This window comes from Lampetra planeri, chromosome 60 (assembly GCF_965212315.1).
Source record: "Lampetra planeri chromosome 60, kcLamPlan1.2.h2, whole genome shotgun sequence".
NCBI classification, from domain to species: Eukaryota; Metazoa; Chordata; class Hyperoartia; order Petromyzontiformes; family Petromyzontidae; genus Lampetra; species Lampetra planeri.
The window spans coordinates 152,016-175,558 of NC_136166.1; the positions used below are offsets into that span (position 1 = coordinate 152,016).

General features: G+C 52.0%; 3 protein-coding genes across 4 annotated transcripts in view; all 3 read right to left on the bottom strand.

Moving 5' to 3' along the window:
• The window catches only part of LOC144736336 (uncharacterized), a 32,211-nt gene extending 31,606 nt beyond the window's left edge, over positions 1 to 605 (bottom strand). The window contains exon 1 of the mRNA XM_078618998.1: positions 335 to 605. The gene's annotated coding sequence lies outside the window, so the exon portion shown is untranslated. The remainder of the gene's footprint in view (positions 1 to 334) is intronic.
• Positions 606 to 3,638: 3,033 nt separating this feature from the next.
• On the bottom strand, positions 3,639 to 9,771 carry LOC144736317 (microsomal glutathione S-transferase 2-like). Of its 2 annotated transcripts, none has more exons than XM_078618973.1 (6): positions 9,604 to 9,771; positions 7,446 to 7,545; positions 7,158 to 7,228; positions 5,442 to 5,523; positions 3,892 to 4,061; positions 3,639 to 3,779 (listed from the first exon to the last, which is right to left on the bottom strand). In XM_078618973.1, exons 1-5 carry the CDS (start codon positions 9,668 to 9,670, stop codon positions 3,899 to 3,901), a joined length of 483 nt encoding a protein of 160 aa, XP_078475099.1. In that variant the 5' UTR covers positions 9,671 to 9,771; the 3' UTR covers positions 3,639 to 3,779; positions 3,892 to 3,898. The 2 variants fall into 2 exon arrangements, with proteins under 2 accessions (XP_078475099.1, XP_078475098.1); XM_078618972.1 differs by having other exon boundaries at positions 3,878 to 4,061.
• A 1,860-nt stretch (positions 9,772 to 11,631) lies between these two features.
• Positions 11,632 to 22,600, bottom strand: LOC144736346 (uncharacterized). Its single transcript, XM_078619014.1, has 7 exons — positions 22,463 to 22,600; positions 19,754 to 19,851; positions 18,552 to 18,680; positions 17,521 to 17,718; positions 17,012 to 17,146; positions 16,199 to 16,287; positions 11,632 to 15,586 (listed from the first exon to the last, which is right to left on the bottom strand). The coding sequence occupies exons 2-6, from the start codon at positions 19,806 to 19,808 to the stop codon at positions 16,244 to 16,246; spliced, it is 561 nt and encodes a 186-aa protein (XP_078475140.1). The 5' UTR covers positions 19,809 to 19,851; positions 22,463 to 22,600; the 3' UTR covers positions 11,632 to 15,586; positions 16,199 to 16,243.
• Between the last annotated feature and the right edge of the window lie 943 nt (positions 22,601 to 23,543).

Below are 23,543 nucleotides of genomic sequence, written 5' to 3' on the forward strand. Positions count from 1 at the left end.
CCAGCGAGCGCACACGGCGCGTAGGAGGCCGTTCCGAGCAAAACTTTTAACTTTTAAAGCTCCACTTTAAACCCTTTCACACGTCAGTTTAGCCACAACACCATCACCGCTAACCACCACTACCACCACCACCCCTCTCACAACACTTGACACCACGCAGAGCCACTGGAGAGCCTTGTTACACCCCTCTCACCCCCTACTAGGACTACCACACACACCCCGGGGTGGTCGGGGTGAAGGTGGTGGTGGGTGTTGGTGGTTGGGGGTGTTGGTGTTGAAGAGAGAGACGCCGCCTTGTTGTCAGCGTGAACACGGACGTGGTGCTTCGACCTACGTTCGAGTCGGCGCCGCTGCGTGAAGCTCTCTCGCGGCGTTTCTAGACGAGTCGATTGGAGCGGCCGCGATTCATGAGCGATGATGTTTCAGCGTAAGGGACATTTTTTTTACATCACAGCAGCAGCAATACCACCTCCTCCATTGAGCGGGGGGGGGGTGTTTGCTCCAGATCACCGTGTTGTTTATCAAGCGTCGGGCGATACCAAGTAGCGGGCGAGGTTGATAACGAAGAGCGAGACTTGCACGAAACCGCTCGCTCGCCCGCACCGCCTCGGCCGAAGACGACGGCGTTTGTAGCGATGATTGATTGCCGCAAAGCGCCTTCGTCGAAGCGGACGAGAGAGTTGAACTTTGGCGAACGCCCCTGTTATTACCGGTCCAAGTGGACTCGTCCGCTAGTTCAATTCGGCGCGCGTTGATTGGCTGGCAGGCTCGTGACGCAGCGATCAGACCCCCCTTACCATATATGGTATGTGTGGTGGAAGCCTCATTAACATAATTTATGATATACTGGAGGAAGAAATCCGATTATCCATGAAGCTCTTGATCACAGATGTCTGGATAGGGCGGGAGGTTAAAACAACAATACTAAAAAAAACCGATAGGAGTGCAAAGTATAGGATATGTAAACAAATCACTTTCGAAATATGTATTAATAAAAGTGAGATAATAGAGTTCATCTTCTTGGTTCTTTCGGTAAAGTCACGTAGAAGGAAAATAATAAAATAATAAAAATAAAACATAATAAAATAATTCTCACGACGTTTCGGCCACAACGCAAGCACCCCCTCCATCCCAGCTTAAATAGACGCTCCAAGCCTGGGGTGTGTCATTCAGACTCTGTCTTATCGACAGACCTGTTCTCCACCTGAGGACGGCTGCTTGCGTTGTGACCGAAACGTCGTGAGAATTATTTTTATTATGTTTTATTTTTATTATTTTATTATTTCCATTCTACGTGACTTTACCGAAAGAACCAAGAAGATGAATCCATGCAGTCACGAAAGCTTTAAATCGAAAGATAATAGAGTTGTTGTTTTTTTTTTTGGGGGGGGGGGTTAGATTGCGTGAATATATAAATGTGTCGTTAAACCCGCCACCACCCTGCACAGCCAGCTAGTGAGGTTTGTCACGTAAACAGAACGTGGCAAATTGGTTACTCGTACAACACGACGCCACAACATTTGCAATCCGAGTGTACGACGTTTCGCCAGCAATCACAACCGGCTTCATCAGGAGGTCCGCAGCCAGATGTGTGGAGAAGTCCGTCTGTTTCGTGCCTTGTATCGAGGCGTCGGTGTGGTGACCACCACGTCTTGTGCGCTCTTCTCTAGTAAGGATGATGTTGGTCGCCAAAACCTTCGTGTTTCACTAATAAGGTAAGAGATGCAAATTATACTGGTAGGAACGAAGTGAACCAGCCTACAATAGATTATATCGTCCGTCCGTCCGATGTCCGATTAGGTGTAGCAGCATCGCCCCCTACTGCAAACACTTGGCAGGACCCCACAAAAACCTTTAGACTCAGTGAGGCTTTCCTGGCTAAACAAGTGTAACATTCCCTTATAATTCCCTGAGATAGTTTTTTAATTCCCTGAGATAGTTTTAAATTAAAACATTGACATTAAAAATTAACTCACAGCGGCCTAAAGCCTACAGCTAGGCCTAAAGCCTAGAACTAGGCCTCAAACTCTCCCTTCGTATCGTATTTGTTCGTTCCTACCAGCCCACCCCGCAGGGACCTGTTTTTGTCAAGGCGCTCTTCCCCCTCCAACTCAGCTTAAATATACGCTCCAAGCCTGGTGGTGTTCATTCAGACGCTGTCTTCCCGACAGACCTGTTCTTCACCTGAGGACGGCTGCTTGCGTTGTGGCCGAAACGTCGTGAGAATTGTATTTTATTATGTTTAATTTTTATAATTTTATTATTTCCCTTCTACGTAACTTTACCGAAAGAACCAAGAACAACCGTCGTCACAGCACACGTGTTGAGAGTTTTTATTTATTTATTTTAGGCACACGTACCACGTGGTCATGTGACGAAGCATCAGTGGGGGGAGAGGGGACATTGGGTTGGGGTTAAAAGCCACTTATTCAATTTGAAACATTTTATTCCTTTAAATATATATTTGCTTAGATGTTATCTATTGTTGTTTTGTTTGTTTGTCTTGTTACATTGTATTGTTATCTTGTATTATCACATTGTATTGTTATATTTCATTCTTCTATTGCATTGTTATATCGTTTGTGCTGTTACATTTTATTGTTATCTTGTATTATTACATTGTATTGTTATATTTTATTCTTCTATTGTATTGCTATATTGTTTGTCTTGTTACATTGTATTGTTATCTTGTATTATTACATTGTATTATTCTATTGTTTGACCTTTTGGAACTTTCGCAGAGCAGTTACACCACTCCTCCCGTGTCGGAGAGCGGCCAGTGGAAGTGGACACCAAGGAGCTACGTCTGAGATCCCTGCTCCATACAGCAGAGGGCAGCACTTGCCCACGTGCATGTTGTCATGTTCGTCGCGTGAGAGTCGAATCTGTCGATATTGTTCATTCTCAGAGCTGGAATTTAGCCAAATTTAGTGCACGGCTACATTTCACCGAATATGTTGTTGTTGTTGTTTGTTGTTGTTTGTTGTTGTTTGTTGTTGTTTGTTGTTGTTGTTTGTTGTTGTTTGTTGTTGTTGTTTGTTGTTGTTTGTTGTTGTTGTTTGTTGTTGTTTGTTGTTGTGTGCAGTCACTCGTGACCAGGCCGAGGTCATGAACTCACTATCAATTTGAGAAGCCGGCTTAGGGGCCTCCATAAATGACGTCACGCGATTTTTAACGATTTTTGACCCCCCCCTCGTCACACGGCGTCACAAAAAATCAGACCCCCCCCTCAAATGTGACGTCACAAACCTCTGCCCCCCCCCCCCCCAAATAAAACATGCTTCAAATCGCTTTAAACTATTGTCATTGTAGTGCGTAATTAATGTGGCACTGCACTCTGATGTTGTAGGAGAAAACGTTTATTAAAAAGTCTGTTTAATTAAGTAGAACGTGTTGTCTATATTTTAGATTTGAAGCTTTCGTGACTGCAATGATTCATATTCTTAGGTTTTTTCGGTAAAGTCACGTAGGTAAAAAAATTAAATTTAAATTTATAAAAGTAAAATTATTTTATTTTTATTTTACTTTTATTAATTTAATTTTTTTACCTACCTACTATATTTATTTAAAGTTGCGCATTTTGATGTGACGTCACATTTCTTAAACCCCCCCCCCCTCGTCACACATCGTCACAAATGTCTGACCCCCCCCCCACCCCAGGTGCGTGACGTCATTTACGAACGGCCCCTTAATCGCAGGCAATCGCCCAGATTCGAACCCGGGCCCTCCCCGTTGGCGTCTCAGCGCCCTGACCTCTGCAACTCGACCACGTGGTCGAGGCCACGTGGTCGAGGCCACGTGGTCGAGGCCACGTGGTCGAGGCCACGTGGTCGAGGCCACGTGGTCGAGGCCACGTGGTCGAGGCCACGTGGTCGAGGCCACGTGGTCGAGGCCACGTTCATACAAAGAGCAGCAGGGCCGAGGCTGCCTTGGCCACGAGGTTCAGGTGGTCGAGGAGGCTGACTTGGTAGTACCACCACAGGGCGAAGTTGAGCAGCCCAACGGCGGAGAGAGCCGAGAGCGAGAACATCAACCGCTTGGCCAGGAAATAGCCGGGGACTCTGCAACAAGAAGACGGAGGAGGAGGAGATGACGACACTCGGACTTTGAAGAAACATCTCAAGGCATCTGATACACTACATTATACACTACACTACTATACACTACACTATATACTACACTACTATACACTACACTACTATACACTACACTACAATACACTACACTATACACTACACTACTATACACTACACTACTATACACTACACTATACACTACCCTACTATACACACTACACTATACACTACACTATTATACACTATACACTACACTACTATACACTATACACTACACTATTAACTACACTACTAAACATATCCACAACACCTCAAGGCCTCCTCCTCTGCCTGTCTGGGCCAGGGCTGTCGAGCAGCCCTCAGCTTTGCCTCCCCGCCTGTGGGCTCGTTGACTTTTTCGCTAAATCCGACACGTAATGATGATGGTGCAATCATAATCACGATGACATCATCATCATCGTCGTCGAAATGATTATCATGACCATGATCATTCGCCACGTGCCCAGGGACAGCTCCCGCTGTGACGCAACGGTCACGTGGCACGGCGGCAGCGGGGGCCGGGTTCGATTCCAACTCCCGGCGCGCTCGCAGTTTTGTGAAAACAATGGGGGGGGGGGGTCCAGTTACTTCAATACCCCCCCCCCCCTCCAATGAGTTCACCGCAGTGAGCCGCGGTGGCTATGAGATGTTAACTCCCTCGCCTGGTCTACAGGAGGTCGTGGGTTCGATCCCGACCCTGACGATGCCTACTGCTGTATATTTTGAGTTTGCGTGTCTCTCTCTCTCCGTGGTGAGATGTTAACTACCTCGCCTGGTCTACAGGAGGTCGTGGGTTCGATCCCGACCCTGACGATGCCTACTGCTGTATATTTTGAGTTTGCGTGTCTCTCTCTCTCCGTGGTGAGATGTTAACTACCTCGCCTGGTCTACAGGAGGTCGTGGGTTCGATCCCGACTCTGACGCCTGCTGCTGTATATTGTAGTTTGCGTGTCTCTCTCTCTCCGTGGTGAGATGTTGACTACCTCGCCTGGTCTACAGGAGGTCGTGGGTTCGATCCTCTTTGACGCCTGCTGCTGTATATTTGTAGTTTGCGTGTCTCTCTCTCTCGGTGGTTACGTAGATTTTCTCCGGGTTCTTCTCCCGGTTTTCCCCTCCCACATTTAGAATCAACGCCGCGTGTCTAAGGAGTGAGTATGCGGCCGCTGTTAAACATTCCCAACCGGTGACGATACGCCGCTCCGTTGAGCTGTCATTTGCGTTGGCACGTGGGTTGACGTCCGTTGAACGTCGAGTTTAACGTCGGCCGCAACGTTGACCCGACGTTGGGGCGATCGTGCGTTGGGGGCCGCGGTGTCGCACGCTCACCGCTTGTTGTCCGTTCCCATGTAGCCCTTGAAGTACTTGTAGCGCGCCACGATGTACATGAGGCCGATGAAGGCGGCGGCGGCTGCAGACAGGAAACACGCAAAGTTGGCGCCAACCACATGCCCCCAACGTTGGCACCAACCACATGCCCCCAACGTTGGCACCAACCACATGCCACCAAAGTTGGGCCAACGTTGGCCAACGTTGGTGGCATGTGGTTGGTGCCAACTTTGGCGTGTTTACTCGGGACCAAACAAGGAGGCATATAATAATAATGAAGACGTTATTGAGAATTGTCAGCTTTGTAACACGTGGAGGACATCATGAACGTTTCCATCAATCCCAGCAAACAAATATGAAGATCCCCCGTGTAGCCTTAACAGACTGTTGGGGCAAGTGCTGTTAGCGAGTAGCACCTATGAAGGTCGGGTCGGCACACGAGGGGGTGGGTGGCCAGCACCACCCCCGGCCGCCTTTGTCTCCCCAGTGGCGATGATTGCTACACACCGCACCAGGTGCTCATTTGAGGCAGAGTCGACCTTAGCGAGGCCCAGGACGGGTTCAGATCATCGCCACCGGCGGTGTTTGCCGTGAGCGGGAATCGAACTCGCGTCGCCGGGTTCAGTAGCGCAGCGTAGCGCTAACCGCTGCACCACCGCTCCCCAAATCAGTCTCTGCTCCACCTCCATTCACAGTCAACGCGACGCATGCGACGCATTCGACGCAGCGATCCGGTGGAGCGGCGGCGCAGTGGTTAGCGCGCCGAGCTGCGAACCCGGTTCCGGATCCGAGTTCGATTCCCACTCACGAACGGCCGCGGACAACGGCGGCGAACGCGACGATGGAACCAGAGTGGGAACTTTGATTTCTACCGGAGGAATCCGATGAGCTACGTGAAGGGGCAGGGGGGCGGGTCAGAAGGTCACGACCACAAACGGTACAAAACACACGATCGGAGTGCGAAGCATCCGGAAAGCGAAGACGAATCACTCAAGCGACAAGCAAAAAGAACACATTGACGCGACGTCCCTTGCACGGGCATGGGGTTGGTACGACACCGGCACGGACTGCGTTGCCGTACGACTCAGGGGTGGGGAACGTCTGGCCCGCGGGCCGTACAATGCCCGCGAAATCATTTGGTGTGGCCATGCCAAGGCAACAGCAGGCGGGACTCGAAATTCAATACATCTAGGAGCAAACCTGGAAAAGCAGTTGCGAGTAGCAGCAACATCGTCAATACCAGCTAACATCATCACGCCTCACCAAAGAGAAGCAGTTCCAGCCATCGCATTAGGGGCGAGTTAATTAAACGTTTGACCAAATATAACGGGCTAATTTTGAAGTTGATAATGTTGTATGGCCCGCGAATGATGTTCTAAATATCCAAATAGACCTTGGCAGAAAAAAGGTTCCCCACCCCTCCACGTGGTGTCGTGTGCGTGGTGTGTGTGGTAGGTGGGTCACGTGGGTCACGTGGTGTCGTGGTGTGTGTGGCAGGTGGGTCACGTGGTGTCGTGGTGTTTGTGGTAGGTGGGTCACGTGGTGTCGTGGTGTGTGTGGCAGGTGGGTCACGTGGTGTCGTGGTGTTTGTGGCAGGTGGGTCACGTGGTGTCGTGTGCGTGGTGTGTGTGACACGTGGTCACGTGGTGTCGTGGTGTGTGTGGCACGTGGCCTCGGTGCCCCTGTGGGTGGTCAGGGCTCGTCGGGAGGTCGCACCAGAGCTGGTGAAGAGGCCGGCGGTCCACATCGTCACCAGGAAGATGGGGTAGTAGTCTTGCAGGTTTTGGCTACGCACGCACACACACGTGTTATCGCGGGCTGTGCTGTACTCCCTACATCCACGTGTTATCACTCATCACAACGCGATTATTCCACAACGGGAACGCAACGACAGCTTTATAGGAGAACAGACTGCACTGTTATAATGAGCTAAGAGCAGAGGTTGGGAGGTGGGGGGGGCAGACGGAGGCGGTAGTGGAGTGGTGGTGGTGGGGGGTGGCTCACTTGGCCCTGTAGACGATCTCCAGCTCGGTGTTGCCCGTCACGAAGGGATGCTTGATGTTGTACTTCCTGCGCATCTTCACCACCATCTGGAGGAAGTAGGCTGTGGGGGGGGGACACAACGTGAGCGTTCTCATCCCCGTGGGCCGGCGGCTGGCTCGGCTTGAGTTGGCTCGGCTCGCCATAGACGAGCATTGTTTATATAGACTAGCATTGCCCATAGACTAGCATTGCCCATAGACTAGCATTGCCCATAGACTAGCATTGTCCATAGACTAGCATTGCCCATAGACTAGCATTGTTTTTATATATATACTAGCATTGCCCATAGACTAGCATTGCCCATAGACTAACATTGCCCAAAGACTAACATTGCCCATAGACTAACATTGCCCATAGACTAGCATTGCCCATAGACTAGCATTGCCCATAGACTAACATTGCCCATAGACTAACATTACCCATAGACTAGCATTGCCCATAGACTAACATTGCCCATAGACTAACATTGCCCATAGACTCACATTGCCCATAGACTAGCATTGTTTATATACTAACATTGCCCATAGACTAGCATTGCCCATAGACTATCATTGCCCATAGACTAGCATTGCCCATAGACTGACATTGCCCATAGACTGACATTGCCCATAGACTAACATTGCCCATAGACTAGCATTACCCATAGACTGACATTGCACCATAGACTAGCATTGCCCATATACTGACATTGCCCATAGACTACCATTGCCCATAGACTAGCATTACCCATAGACTGACATTGCACCATAGACTGACATTGCCCATAGACTAACACTGCCCATAGACTCAACACTACCCATAGACTAACACAGCCCATAGACTAGCATTGCTCATATACGGATGCATCCGTGGGTGTTTTCACTTCTCCATCATGTGCAACGAAGAAGGACCACATCCCAAAACGTCACCTGTCATGTAATTTATTATTTAAAACTAAACTCTTCATTTTTATCTCACCACGCAAGGCGACGCAGAGCTACGGAGCTCTCATTCAGAAGCGACCAGGCCACAAACGACAGCTCACCGCCGCGTGGACATTGATACCTCGAAACGCGCGTTTCTAACATGCAAGGGACAACGGGAGAGACACGCAAACTCCAAATACACAGCAGCAGGCGTCGTCACGGTCAGAATCCAACCCACGACCTCCTGCGTACCAGGCGAGGTAGTTAACATCTCCTAGCCACCGTGATGACGATGAGAGAGAGAGAGAGACACGCAAACTCCAAATATACAGCAGGCTTAGTCAGGGTCAGGACTGAACCCACGACCTCCTGCATACCAGGCGAGGTAGTTAACATCTCACGACGGAGAGAGAGAGACACGCAAACTCCAAATATACAGCAGGCGTCAGGGTCAGGATCCAACCCACGACATCTTCCGTACCAGGCGAGGTAGTTAACATCTCTTAGCCACCGAGATGATGATGAGGAGGGAGAGAGACACGCAAACTCCAAATACACAGCAGCAGGCTTCGTCAGGGTCAGGATCCAACCCACGACCTCTTCCGTACCAGGCGAGGTAGTTAACATATCTTAGCCACCGTGATGATGATGAGAGAGAGAGACACGCAAACTCCAAATACACAGCAGCAGGCTTCGTCAGGGTCAGGATCCAACCCACGACCTCTTGCATATTGTCGCGCGGCGCTTTCAGATGCGCTTCTGCGGCCGTCTGGAACGCTCTTCCTGCCGATGTTGGGAAGCCGCTGGAGACACACCCTTTTAAAACATCACCCGGATTGACGAACTCGTTCCTTTAGAACTGCTTTCTGTGTTTAGCTTGTTGTCCTTCCCCCCTTCCCGCACCTCCGATTGGCACGGTTGGCTACGTACCTGTGCGAACGAAGTTCAACGCACGTACAATGTACACACACACGCGTGCCCTGTACACCTCCACCTTGTGCTGCACAGGGACAGCTGCCATTAGTGGGGGGGGGGGGGTCCCCTAGGGGACGAGGCGTGATGGTTGGGAGGCGCTTTCAGACGCCGGGGCATTGAGCTCCCCAGCGCACGCAAGCCCTCGATTGTTGAACTAGAAATGAGAAAACACACGTACACAGACACACACGCGCACACGTACACACACACACGCACACGTACACACACACAGTCCTCACCATTCTGCCAGCAGCTCAACAAGGACGTGGCCAGCAGCAGGGCGACATCTTCCATCCGCGCGATCATCGCGGCTGAGACGAGGTGGGGAGAGAGGCTCTGCGACCGCTGCGGACCGAGTAGCCGACTTGGTTTGCGACGGGCTGCGTTTGGTCGCTAACGAATCTCAGAAAATCGCTGGCGGGGCGGGGCGGGGGTGGTGGTGGTGGTGTCGCTCCGGCTCGCTTCCTCCGTGTGTCAATTTTGCGGCGGCCACATGCCGGCAACCCGCGTTGCCCAATTCTCGGTTTCGTGGAAATGTTCTCGCTGCCAATGCACCACGCGCTCACGAGAAGAATCCTCGGAGTGAACCTCACAGCCAAACCACGAGATCGGCGAGTTTGACAGAGCCGGTGAATCTGGGGGTCGAGGTCCTCTTGAGCGCGAGCGTGGGGTGACCACCTGGGCTGCCCAGCCACCACACGCTCGGGGCGGCCCTGGGGTTCAGGGTTGCCTACGTCTGATTTACAAAGGAACAAACCCCACACCCCCCACCCAGGGCAACACCATGGATGGAGAAATATTTCACGGTGCCACAAGACGATTAGCACGGTCGGCGACGTACGGCGCGAAAGAAGTTCCACATACGGTGCATGAATACGAACGTGTAAATGCATCGTCTCGAGCGGTGTCATTACGGTGACGAAATAAAAACCACCGGCACTTCTCACGTCCTGGGAAGATTGAACAGATTTGGTGTTTTTTTTTCTTCTTCCCCAGGGGCAACATTGTGGACGAACAATCCCGGGTGAAGCCAGGACAAGGGCACGTGCCGAAAGTGGCGGTAGAGGTGGCCATGGGAGGTAATGACAGGTGAATCAGTTGTGAATGCGAAGGGACTGGTGGCCACGGGAGGTAATGACAGGGGAGTCAGCTGTGAGTGCGAAGGGACTGGTGGCCACGGGAGGTAATGACAGGGGAGTCAGTTGTGAGTGCGAAGGGACTGGTGGCCACGGGAGGTAAGGACAGGGGAGTCAGCTGTGAGTGCGAAGGGACTGGTGGCCACGGGAGGTAGTGACAGGGGAGTCAGTTGTGAGTGCGAAGGGACTGGTGGCCACGGGAGGTAAGGACAGGGGAGTCAGCTGTGAGTGCGAAGGGACTGGTGGCCACGGGAGGTAGTGACAGGGGAGTCAGTTGTGAATGCGAAGGGACTGGTGGCCACGGGAGGTAGTGACAGGGGAGTCAGCTGTGAATGCGAAGGGACTGGTGGCTACGGGAATGATCGAGAAGGGGGCGTGGTCAGGCGACGGAAGAGGACGGTGGAGTCTGCCGGTGGAGCGAGCGTCCAGAGTTGGCGAGAATGATCGAGAAGGGGGGCGTGGCCTCGGTCGGTATACAAGGGAGATGCGTGGGAGACTCGGGGCTGTTGCAATGGAGTCTCCGCCTGATGTCAAGTGAAGTGTCTTCAATAAAGTGCCATCTCAATTCGTCATTACACAGACAATTAATTATTTAAAACAGGAATTGGAAGAAGGAATAAAAACCTTATTCGTGCAAATCTGTCTCGGGGAGTGGACCAGGGCGCAGCCGATACATCCGGCCGGCTTGCACAGACATCCCACAACTCAGCCAGAGACGATGTCTCATCATCATCATCATCACAGCTGTCAACCCATCACGGTTTACCCCGTGTTCTTGTACAGGGAAATTGAGTTTTCAGGTCCACACGGCGTACAGCCGTTTCTATACGGGCACAAACAAATGTCTTTGTGTTTCTCCCTCGTGATGGGACTTTGTGGGATGAACGTTGAGATTTATGAGGGACACGGGGTGACCAATAAGGAATACGGAGTAAGCCGTATGGGCTGAGGGCTATGTACGTTGAACCTCTTTCGCACCGTACGTAGGTGCACAGGAAATCATCTTCCACCCTCCCACGACTGCGAACACTTTGTCAGGACCTTGCTGCAAAGAAGAGGAGTCTTCAGAGTAAGCGAGGGCTCTGCCCGGGCAAGCGAGCGTAGCTAACAACAGATTCACGATTTCACCAGTTCTCATGGAAATCCAATAATGATTATTACTTTAATCAGAGCTTTAAAATGCCACGACACATCGGCGCACCTCAAGCAATTCACCAAATACACATCAATTAGGTAAATACATCAAGTCTGCATTCACCACACATTTATTGTGATACCAAGATCACACACACACACAAATGTACAACACGTGGTCCTTGAAACCGATTGGCCTGAACCTGAGGTGCAGTTAAAATGGCGGTGCTTGAACTCACAAAGCACGCGCTCAAGCAATCGCCTCCAACATTTATTTGACCGATAAACTCGACCACGCTTTTACAGCCCACTCCAGGCTGCCCTTCCTGGGCTGCCCAGCCCGGGCTGCCCTTCCTGGGCTGCTACTGCGGAAACTGCTGCCCATCCCGGGCTACGAAGACCGTGCGGGGGCAAGCGCCGTTGTCGAATAGCAGCGGCGCCTTTGAAGGCCGCCGGAACCGGCACATGACGACGAGCGAGCCTGGACCCCCCCCGAGTGGCAACGTTTAACAACACGCCGCACCGGGCACTCATTTTAGGCTGAGTCGACCTAAGGGGGGGCGGTGGGGGGGGGAGGGACCCGAGGATCGGTTCAAGAATTCGTCACTCGCGCCGCTTGTCGGTCACCGCTTTTCGGGACAACATTAAACGTTTCGGGGCTCGGCCCTTTTCCAGCGCCTTTTGTCGCGCCCCAGATTTGGAACGCTCTCCGCTGAGATTCCTGCCCGTTTAGAAAGCCGCTAAAACCCCCCTCGTTCTTATTTCCTAGGATATGTTCAGTAAACTACAAATGCTTTTTTTTTACTTTCTGTACGGAACTGTGAAAGCCCTTTGTTGGATCTGCTGCGCCTTTATAAACACTTACAATACAAAATAAATATACAATTGTTCGCCGCAAATCTGCTGCCAACGCTTATCAACTTCCTCACAGATGGACCACGGGCACGCTTCCTGAGCTACGCAAGGACAAATATCCCCCGTGTAGCCTTTACCAGGCTGTTGGCGCAAGTGCCGGCACTGTGGCACGCGTGGGGGTGGCCAGCAACCACGTCCCGGCCGCCTTTGTCTCCCCAGTGGCGATTTCACTACACACTAAGGCCGTCATAATATATATGGGGGGACGACGACACACCCCCCCCCACCCCAATATTCAAATATGCTCAAAATGTCCCCCTCCCCAATATATTGCTATAAAAAAAATTTGCTATGCCATGTAAATGAAAATAATAATTTGCTAAACCTTGGCCACAATATCTGGACGTGTCTTCATATAACAATGCATAGATTGCTGTTTATATGATTGTGGTTATGGTTGTACTTTATTCATCCCTAATCTCTGCCATTACAAACAATGAAACAAGAAAAGGTAAAAAAAGAAAAAACAGAGCAATGTGATACAATACACTATTAGACATTATTGTACAAAATAAATAAAAAAAGACTATCCCATGTGTTAGTGAATTTTTTTAATATTTTAGGCAGGAAATACGTTTTCAAATTTAGATTTTTTTTCTGGGGGGGGACCCCCAGACCCCCTGGAAGATTTGGTCCCCCCCAATGTTGACTCCATGGCTACGGCCTTGCTACACACCGCACCAGCTACTCATTTGAGGCTGAGTCGACCTAGGGGAGGGTCAGCCGACCGGTTCAGATAATAATCGTTCGTCTGCTGCCCGGCGGTAGGGGGCGATGTTTTCTGAACTTGCTGTGCATTGCATGCAATGTGTGACGACTCAATTGCATATTGGTCACCCCCGTGCCCTAAAAATCTCGCATCATCATCATCACGGTGGCTCGGAGATGTTAACTACCTCGCCTGGTATACAGGAGGTCGGTGGGTTCGATCCCGACATTGACGACTGCTGTATAGTCGGAGTTCGCATGCCTGTCAACCCCTTATCAGTGCCTCTACCTTATTAGAGACCGCTTCAGACCATTACTAGTCACCCCGTGCCCTTTATAAATCTCAACGTTCATCCCACAAAGTCCCATCACAAGGTAGAAACACAAACAAAGAGACACAAACATTGTTTGTGTTGCCCGTAGACCAGAGGACGAGGTTCAAAAGAAAGCTGTCTTTGTTGTGGACCAATCAGTTTCAAAGACAATGCCATCATATTACCAGAGTATGTTTTTTGTTTGCATTTTGACCACAAGCATTGTGGTTAATGCAGACATGATTCCTTGTAAAAGGTTTCAGTTTGGTGTTTTAACAACTTAACAAAGCTGTTTTGTTGCCAGATAAAAAGGGGAACCCTATTCTCACATGTTGGTACTGGCAAAGGAGGTCCCATGATATTTATATATAGTGTACAGTATATAAAAGTTAAAACCTTCCGTAAACCACTTGACTTCGGTGTGAGCCACCCCCCACCCTGAACATCTCTCATCTACTCATCTCTCTCTCTCTAAACCAGCTCAAACCTCCCATAAACCACGTGACTCCTATGTGCCCCCCCCCCCAACTCTGAATCCCTCCCCCTCTCCCCCACCGCGGCCCGCTGTGAAAACCGACGCCGCTCCTCCGCGCCAGCTCCCTTCTGCCCCTCCTCGTACGTGCGCGCGCGTCTGCACGTTGGACTTCTCTCGCGCGTAGCACCCACCGCGCTCATCAGAGGTTCGTGCGTGTGAGGTTTTTTCCCGGCGCAGTGCACGAACCGCTGCGCAAAACCGCTTCCGCCACCACCTGCCATATTTAGCATATCGTTAGATTAACTTTACACCTTGCATAATTCCCCCCCCCCCCCCCCCCCGCGAAACGAGGTATTGTGGAGTGATAAGATTAGCTCCGACCAAACCACGGACGCGAAACGGATTACACAATTGCAGTCTCGCCATGAGCAATGGTACCGGTGTGGAGGAAGGAGTGAATAGACCGTGGCCAATTCTGATGAAGACCATAATGATCACAAGATCCACATCGCTTTTTTGTTACCTAAATACACAATTTAACTTTTAACCATCAAGATTAAAGCGCCAGGGTGGCTCAGCGATGACAGGACAGACACGTGGTTAAATAAACACATCCCTGCAGACCTTTTGAGCGTCATCCACTTTGTACGCTGGGTTTTCTCCAGCACCATTTGGTGGCTCGGAGATGTTGACTACCTCGCCTGGTCTACAGGAGGTCGTGGGTTCGATCCCGACCCTGACGACTGCTGTACATTTGGAGTTTGCGTGTCTCTCTCTCTCCCCGTGGTGAGATGTTGACTACCTCGCCTGGTCTACAGGAGGTCGTGGGTTCGATCCCGACCCGGACGATGCCTGCTGCTGCATATTTGGAGTTTGCGTGTCTCTCTCCCTGGGTCGCGTTGAATTGTATCCGGGTCCTCCGGGTTTTCCCTCCACATTTAGAATAAACATCACGCGTTTAGAGTATTTGGCTGCTATACATTTCCACATGACAAACCACTTCGTTGAGATATAATTTCTGGCCAGTTCAAAAAGAAGAGCTCTATAGCTTTCGTGGGCATTACCTGGTGAAATTAAAAAGAGTTTTTTAGCATTTAATTTAAATATGGAAGGTGCCAAACATCCCAAGGCAAGACCCTCGTGAATTCGAATCTTGAGACTCAGTCGTGAGACTTTCCAGGAAAATAACTTTACCGTGAATACTATGTTCAACTTTAGATTTGAAGCTAATCGGAGGTGCGTGCGTGTGTGCGTGTTTGTCTTTGCGTGTGCTTGTGGGTGCGTGCGTGTGCGTGCGTGTGCGTGCGTGTGCGTGCGTGTGCGTATGTGTGCGTGCGTGTGTCTGTGCGTGTGTCTGTACGTGTGCGTGCATGTGTGTACTCGTGCGCGTGTTTGTCTGTGTGTGCTTGCGTGTGTCCGTACAGGAGTACGTGCGTGTGTGCGTGCGTGACCGCGAGTGCAAGAACGTTATCCGACGACGCGTTGGGTGGGGGGCACCGTGCCCCCCCCTTCTCTCTCCAGCGTCGCTCACACTCGTGACCTGCAAAAACAAAAGCGAGGAAGAAAAATCGTGCCTTTGCGTGGATTCCCGTCACACTTTCCAACGTGCAGTTTCGTCCGCGGATCTCCACGGCACGCGCCCACAACAATTTCGACGATTATTCACCGTCGTGATTGACGCTCACGGCGATTATCTGGACTGATCCTGGGCTGTCCCCTAGGTTTATGTAGCCTTAAATTAGTACCTGGTACCATACCTGTCAACGCGTACGGTTTACCCCGTATTCTTGTACAGGGAAATTGAGTTTTCAGCTCCATACGGCGTTCAGCCGTTTCAATACGGGCACAAACATGTCTCTTTGTTTGTGTTTCTCCCTTGTGATGGGACTTTGTGGGATGAACGTTGAGATGTATAAGGGGCACGGGGTGACCAATAAGGTCTGACTTGGTCTGTAATAAGGTGGGGCACTGAGAAGGGGTTGACAGGTTTGTAGTACGGCGGGCAAACATCATCCTGGAGAGACAAAGGTGACCGAGGCGGGGTGCTGGCCGCCGTCACCGGCGTTCGTAGGTGCTATTCGCTAACAGCACTTGCCCCAACAACCTCTAAAGGCTACACGGGGGTCGGGGATCTTTGTCTGTGTGCGGGTACCTGAGTGACGTGGGATGAATGGAGAGGTGTCGTCGTCCCCACGCGCTACACAACCATTGTTCCTCGATGCTTCCAAGCGGCGCAGCTCCCTGGCGCAAAAACAAAGCGAAGGAAATTCATCGTTCGATAATTTCGTGAAAAATAAAAAAACGAATTTCTGAACGGACTTCTAAAGCGGCCGAATTCATGGACGGCTCAACCTGGACACGGTCAGCTGGCAAGCCCCTCCCTCTGCCTCACATGGACACGCCCACTCGACTACGAGCCCCGCCCACCACTCAGGTAGCCCCGCCCACTAGTGACGTAGCCACCGCACACCACTCAGGTAGCCCCGCCCACCACTCAGGTAGCCCCGCCCACCACTCAGATAGCCCCGCCCACCACTCAGGTAGCCACCGCACACCACTCAGGTAGCCCCCCCCGCCATTACTCTGGTAGCCCCGCCCACTACCCACGTAGCCCCGCCCACCACTCAAGTAACCCCGCCCACTAGTGACGTAGCCACCGCTCATCACTCAGGTAGCCCCGCCCATCGCGCAGGTAGCCCCCCCCCCGCCATGACTCTGGTAGCCCCGCCCACTACGCACGTAGCCCCGCCCACCACTCAAGTAACCCCGCCCACTAGTGACGTAGCCACCGCTCATCACTCAGGTAGCCCCGCCCACCACTCAGGTATCCCCGAACCCACGACCTCCTGCACACCAGGCGAGGGAGTTAACATCTCCAAGCCACCGTGGCGGCAGGATTCCAGCCTTCGTCCGAATGTGTCGCTTGTGGAGCTGCAGTGGGGACTGCCCGAGGGAAGCGCGCCACCTTCGTTGCCGAAGCAGAGCCACCTCCTCCAGAAGGTGACGGAGACGAGGAGGAAGAGGAGCGTGAAGCAGGAGATCGCCACGAAGGTGGCGATGCCGGCCCTGCAGGAGCCAGTCCCCCAGCAGCTGCCACCATCTTTGCGGGCACAGCGCCAGACGATACAACAACACAAGAGACTCAGAAAGACAAAGATTCACCCGGACAGCCCAAATTGTTGTTAGCGGAGTAGACGCGCCTATGAAGGCTGGCACGGCACACGAAGGGGGTGAGTGGCCTTTGTCTCCCCAGTGGCGATGTTTACTACACACCGCACCGGGTACTCATTTTAAGACTGAGTCGACCTAGGGGAGGCCCAGGACCGGTTCAGATAATCGTCAGCGGTTGTTGGCCGTGAGCGGTGAATCGAACTCAGGTAGCCGGGGTTCGGAGCGCAGCGTAGCGCTAACCGCTGCACCACCGCTCCCCACAAGTATCATCACCAGCAGCAGCAGCAGTAGAATGATACCCACCGTCAGCTGGAGCTGGTTTGTAAGAGGAGTTCCGTGTGGGATGCGACGAGGGCACGTGAGCTGCTTTGGGACCCTCTGAAGGAAGGTCCGTTCGGACTTTGAAACCATCAGCAGAGCCATAGTCGTAGCCCGCCTCGTCCAACTTCTCCTCCTCAACTTCGTCGTCATCGTCTTCGTTTTTCACGTCCAAATCTGGGGCTGGTGGTGACATCGCCGCGTGGTGGGGCGCGTTTGCCGAGAGGTTGTGGTTGGTATCACTCGTGCGGCCGCCCCGGTATCATTGTTGCTGCCGGTGTACGAACCGACACGCGTGTGTGCGTACGAACCAACACGCGTGTGTGTACGAATCGACACGTGTGTGCGTATGAACCGGCACGTGTGTGTGTGTACGAATCGACACGTGTGTGCGTATGAACCGGCACGTGTGTGTGTGTACGAGCCGACACGTGCGTACGAACCGACACGCGTGTGCGTACGAACCGACACGTGTGTGCGTACGAACCGACACGCGTGTGTGTACAAACCTGTATATTTGGAGGTTGCATGTTCTCCCCCGTTGCCGTGTGGATTTTTCTCTCCACATTTAGAATCAACGTCACGCGTTTAGAGTATACATTTTCACTTGATAAGCCACTTAATTGGGCTATCGTTTGTGGGCAGGTCGCTCCTGAAAAATAACTAAATAGCTCAGTGGGCCTGACGTGCTAAAATAGAAACAACAGTTTGTATGTTGATGTTCTTTCGCACCGTACGTAGCCAACGTCGCTAAAAGGAGGCGCGGGGGAAGGACAACAATCTAAACACAAGAATCAGTTCTCAAGGAATGAGTTTGTCAATCTAGATGATGATGATGATTTAAAAATGCGAAGCTCCCATTGGCTTCCTAATATTGGAAGGAAGAGCGTTCCAGACGGCCACAGAAGCAGCGCCTCTGCACCCTTAGCCCTGCCACCGAGAAACGAGGCCAAACGCAGCGACGGAGCGCGGTCCCAGCGAGTCAAATATCCGAAGCGACCGCGACAAGCGATTACCGCCGTGCTGGTGGCGATGGTTCATCGACGCCGGCGGAGAGGGCCGACCGCGTCCACGGTCGTCCGTATGAGCTGCAGCGGGATTTGTCAAAGTGGCCTTCATCCAAACCGCCGGGGGAGATTCTGTGCCTGGAAGAAACATTTAAATCGACGAAGATTTTTTTTTTTTTACTTTCACGGAAGAGACCTTTGTCCCCACTGTTGTGGGATCGCAAAGACGGCCCCGTGGTTCTCTGATTTATTTTCAGGCTCATCCGGTGATATTCGTGGCCTCAGAATCTATTTCCGGTTGAGGGCCGTTCATAAATGATGTCGCGCGATTTTGGACGATTTTTGGCCCCCCCCCTCGTCACACGGCGTCACAAAAAGTCAGACCTCCCCTCAAATGTGACGTCACTAAGCTCTGCCCCCCCCCCCCAAACCATATTTCCATTTTGAAAATAAAACATGCTTCAAATCGCTTTAGACTATTGTCATTGTAGTGCGTATTTAATGTAGCGCTGCACTCTGATGTTGTAGGAGTGTTATAACAGTTAGTGTTGTTATAACAATTCTACATTTATTTAAAGTTGCGCATTTTGATGTGACGTCACATTTCTCAACCCCCCCCCCCCTCGTAACACATCGTCACAAATGTCTGACCCCCCCCCCCCCCCAGGTGCGTGACGTCATTTATGGACGGCCCCTTGGCCACGTACGGTGAGAAAAAAGCTCAACTCTACGTACGTACGCATCGGTTAACAGTCCATTGCGTCAGTGGGGGCGATTCAGTCCATCGATTCTCTCGCGCTTGGGAAGGCGGCAGCAACCAGCATTTGAAGCGAAGCCCTGAGTGGTCGGGTCGGCCGCGGCCGTTGTGAACCCTCTGAGACAGGCCTCGGAGTGGCAACCCAGAGGCCACTGACAAAGGGGAAACCCTGAAACCAGATGGTGGAGGTGGTGGTGGTGGTGGCGCATGGCGCTGGTGATGATGAGACCGTAAGTTTGGCCCCTCCTTCAAGGATGTCGTGACCTGTGTGAGAGGGCGAAGGGGCCTGGTGGTTTCACGCCCGAGCAAGCGGTTTACGTCACAAAGGCCGTAACGACCAATCACAGTTTCACGCACGTGCCACGTGACGGTCAATGGTGGTGGTGGTGGTGGCGATGGCTCGAACACCCATTCCCTTCGCCAGCCCTGCCCCTTCACGTGCACAGAAACTCACCCGGGACCTCGTGCGGCAGAAGCAGCAGCAGCAGCAGCAGGGCGAGGGCGCACATCGCAAGAACCCCCCTCAACGCGTCGACCGGCAGTGTCTGGGACCTGCACGTGGCGAGGCAGGGTGAGGTCACAGAGAGGGAGCTGCGTTCACCCAGCGCCTGCAAGATCATCCAGGGACTAGCCCGTGCCAACGTCTCCCCTCTCATCTCACTCTACTCTCCTCTCCCCTCTCATCTCACTCTACTCTCCTCTCAACTCACTCTCCTACCTCTCCTCTCTCATCTCACTCTCCTACCTCTCCCCTCTCATCTCACGCCACTCCCCTCCACGCACTCTCCTACCTCTCCCCTCTCACTCTACTCCCCACCACGCTCTCTCCTACCTCTCCCCTCTCTCCTCACTCTACTCCCCTCCATGCACTCTCCCACCTCTCCTCTCTCAACTCACTCTCCTACCTCTCCCCTCTCATCTCACTCTACTCCCCTCCACGCACTCTCCCACATCTCCCTTCTTATCTCACTCTACTCCCCTCGACGCACTCTCCAACCTCTCTCCTCCTATGTCAGAACGTGTTTGAGAACGGAGCACTTTGCACCACCAGCTCACCTACACTCGGCTGGTGTTCGCGGCCTTACCAACCACACGCCACGCTGCACCACCTTCACCACCATCATCACCATCATCATCACCTTCACCACCATCATCACGATCATCACCACCATTATCACCATCACCACCACCACCTTCATTACCATCACCACCATCATCACCACTATCATCACCACCATCATCACCATCACCACCACCACCACCATCATCATCACCTTCACCACCATCATCACCATCACCACGATCACCACCATCATCACCACTATCATCACCACCATCATCACCATCATCATCACCTTCACCACCATCATCACCACGATCACCACCATCATCACCACTATCATCACCACCATCATCACCATCACCACCACCATCATCATCACCTTCACCACCATCATCACCACCACCACGATCACCACCATCATCACCACTATCATCACCACCATCATCACCATCACCATCATCATCACCTTCACCACCATCATCACCATCACCTTCACCACCATCATCACCATCACCACGATCACCACCACCATCACCGTGAGCCGTGGTTGACACACTGCTGGACTATGAAGGCCAAGTCACGTCCGTGCACGTGAACAAGAAATATTTCCATTCCTCCAAATCAGTGGCGGCTCCTGCTAAATCTCTCAGGGGGGGCAAATGTCTGGATGATTTATAAGGATAAGGTCCACCCATGCAAAGGATAAATTAACAGCTTAAGCATGTAAAGGCAACTTCACTTCTTTAATATTAATGAAAAATAAAGTGACTCTTACAATACATCTTGTTTGTTTCTATACTCACTATTAATACAATCCACTCAAGTTTCTTTTATTAAAGATTCCACTAGGTGGCGACAAATAAAATTGTTGACTGAAACGTGCTTACGTATGATGACGTAAGCACGTTAGTGCGAGCCCTCCCGGAAGCCATAGAGAATGCATTGCAGCGCCCCCCGTTCGAAAAAAAACATCTTTGAATGTAAGTCTATGGGGCCACTCGGGGCGATTCTCAGCCGGAGTGAAATCGCCCAAAAAGAGGCGGTACTCCACAAAACGTGACATGTCGCTGATTGGACTATATCCAGAGGCACAGTGACGGCTAGCGTGACTCTGTGGTTGAATGACATTGGTGGTGCGTCACCCAATCGCCCTAATGAAGAAACCGCCCCTGCTCCAAATGCCACCGACACAACAACAGCAGCAGCAGCTGCCATTCACTACGAAGTGATTGTGACGTCGACGACTGCGCTCGTGCCAGGCTAGGTGCATTCTTGAGGCCACGTGACGTGTCGAAGGCTCGCTGGCACGGACGGGGTCAAGGGACAGACCCAGGTGCCATGGGTTGACTGACAGATAACCGGCAGATATAAAGGGAAATAAATCCCCCGTATAGCCTCAATATACTGTTGGGACAAGTGCTGGTAGCGAGTAGCACCTCTGAATGCCGGCACGGCACGCGAATGGGGTGGGAGGCCAGCGTCAAACCCGGCCGGCTTTGTCTCCCCAGCGGCGATGTTTACACACCACTACACCAGGTACTCATTTGAGGGTGAGTTGACCTGCCATATCTCTATATTTATAGTACACACACAGCTACATTTAGCTGCATGCTCTTTGTTAATATTCACAGTTATTGTAGGACTAGTCATGCACATTCAATCGAGTCATTCCGCCAATCCACTGCTAGATGAAGGTCTCCCGACGCCGCCGGTTTGTTTTCTGGGGGTAATCCGACCGTACTCGCACCACGCACTGGGTGCTGGCGGCAGTCATGAGCACGTAATAATAATAAGAGTTAATTTTTATTAAAAACCCGTATGTGTCCTGACTTTTGGGCCAACCCTGTATCACACGATCTTCCATGCACGCTGCCGGTCACCCACCAAAGCACGATCCAGGGTCCCCCAATAAAAAAGAAACCCTGCTGAGCCTTCAGCAGGGTTTCGACGTCGGACGCGCCACCGAAACTGATTTCGTTCACCGGCAAAACATCAATGACACTAGCCGTGCCGCATCCCTCGTCAAGCTGCAGACGACACGCTACAGACGCTGCTGGGTCACTCCCCGGGCGTTGTACCGACTGTGGCGTAGCTTCTCACCCGGGTGATGATGTGGAGCGAGCGCTGGCCCGGCGCACGGCAGGCGAACGACGGGAGGAGAGGGTTGTGGAGTGGCGGCAGCGGGCAGCAGCGTCAACACTCAAGAGAGGGTGACTCTGCAGTCCCGCGGTTTTTGTCAAAGAGGAAACAATTCAACCTATGGCGCTATCGCCATCGCTTGCTTAATTCTGCTTCCTTTCCGAGAAGTGCGATTTCGTGATAGGACTGCAACTCACCGCCCCCCCTCCCAACCACCCTTACCCCCCCCCCTCTTCGCCGACCATTTTCAGCAACAACTTGGAGAAATGACGCAATCATCTCTGCGTGTTGAACTTCTTCTGCACCGCACGTAGCCAACCGTGCAAATCGGAGGTGCGGAGAGGACGACAAAACTGAACACAGCGCAGAGAACCGTAGCGACACGACCTCACCCCGTGATAGCCGGCACCAAACTCGACCAACACGCCCACCCAGCACGGCCTTGTGGGAGCCTCGGTACATCTTCGTATGTGCGTTGAGCTTCTTTTTCGCACCGTACGTAGCCAACCTGTGCTAATCCTCCGACGCAAAGACGTACCCCGATACGGTCATTTGATTTTAGTTTCCCTTCCGATTCTGTTCCGATGACGTACAACAACAATTGCCATTCGCCACTAAGTGGCGGTGACGTCACCGCAGTACTTGTGCCAGGCTATGTGCACGTTGAGGCCACGTAAAGTGTCGAACGCCCGCTGGCAGGTCACAGGGCAGACCCAGGTGCCACGGGTTGACCGACTGAGATGATGTGCACACACGTACCGTCATTCGGAACGGGAAAGGGTTGATATATAGAGGACCGCAAAGCTTGGGCAGCTGGTGGTGCCGCCTTGCCGCTCCTCCTCCCTCCTCTTCGTGGCGCCTCTCAGAGTCGTCCTCTCCCGTCGAGAGTGAGGAGCGAACAACGTGCAAGTAAGCGACGACAATCAATCGTCAATGGCCTTGCCAGATGGTTGAATAACGGACAATGTAACTCCAACTGCAATGTACGTTGAAATGAAACCGCTCTGTTGGGACAGTGGACTAGAAAAAAATTAAAAAAGAT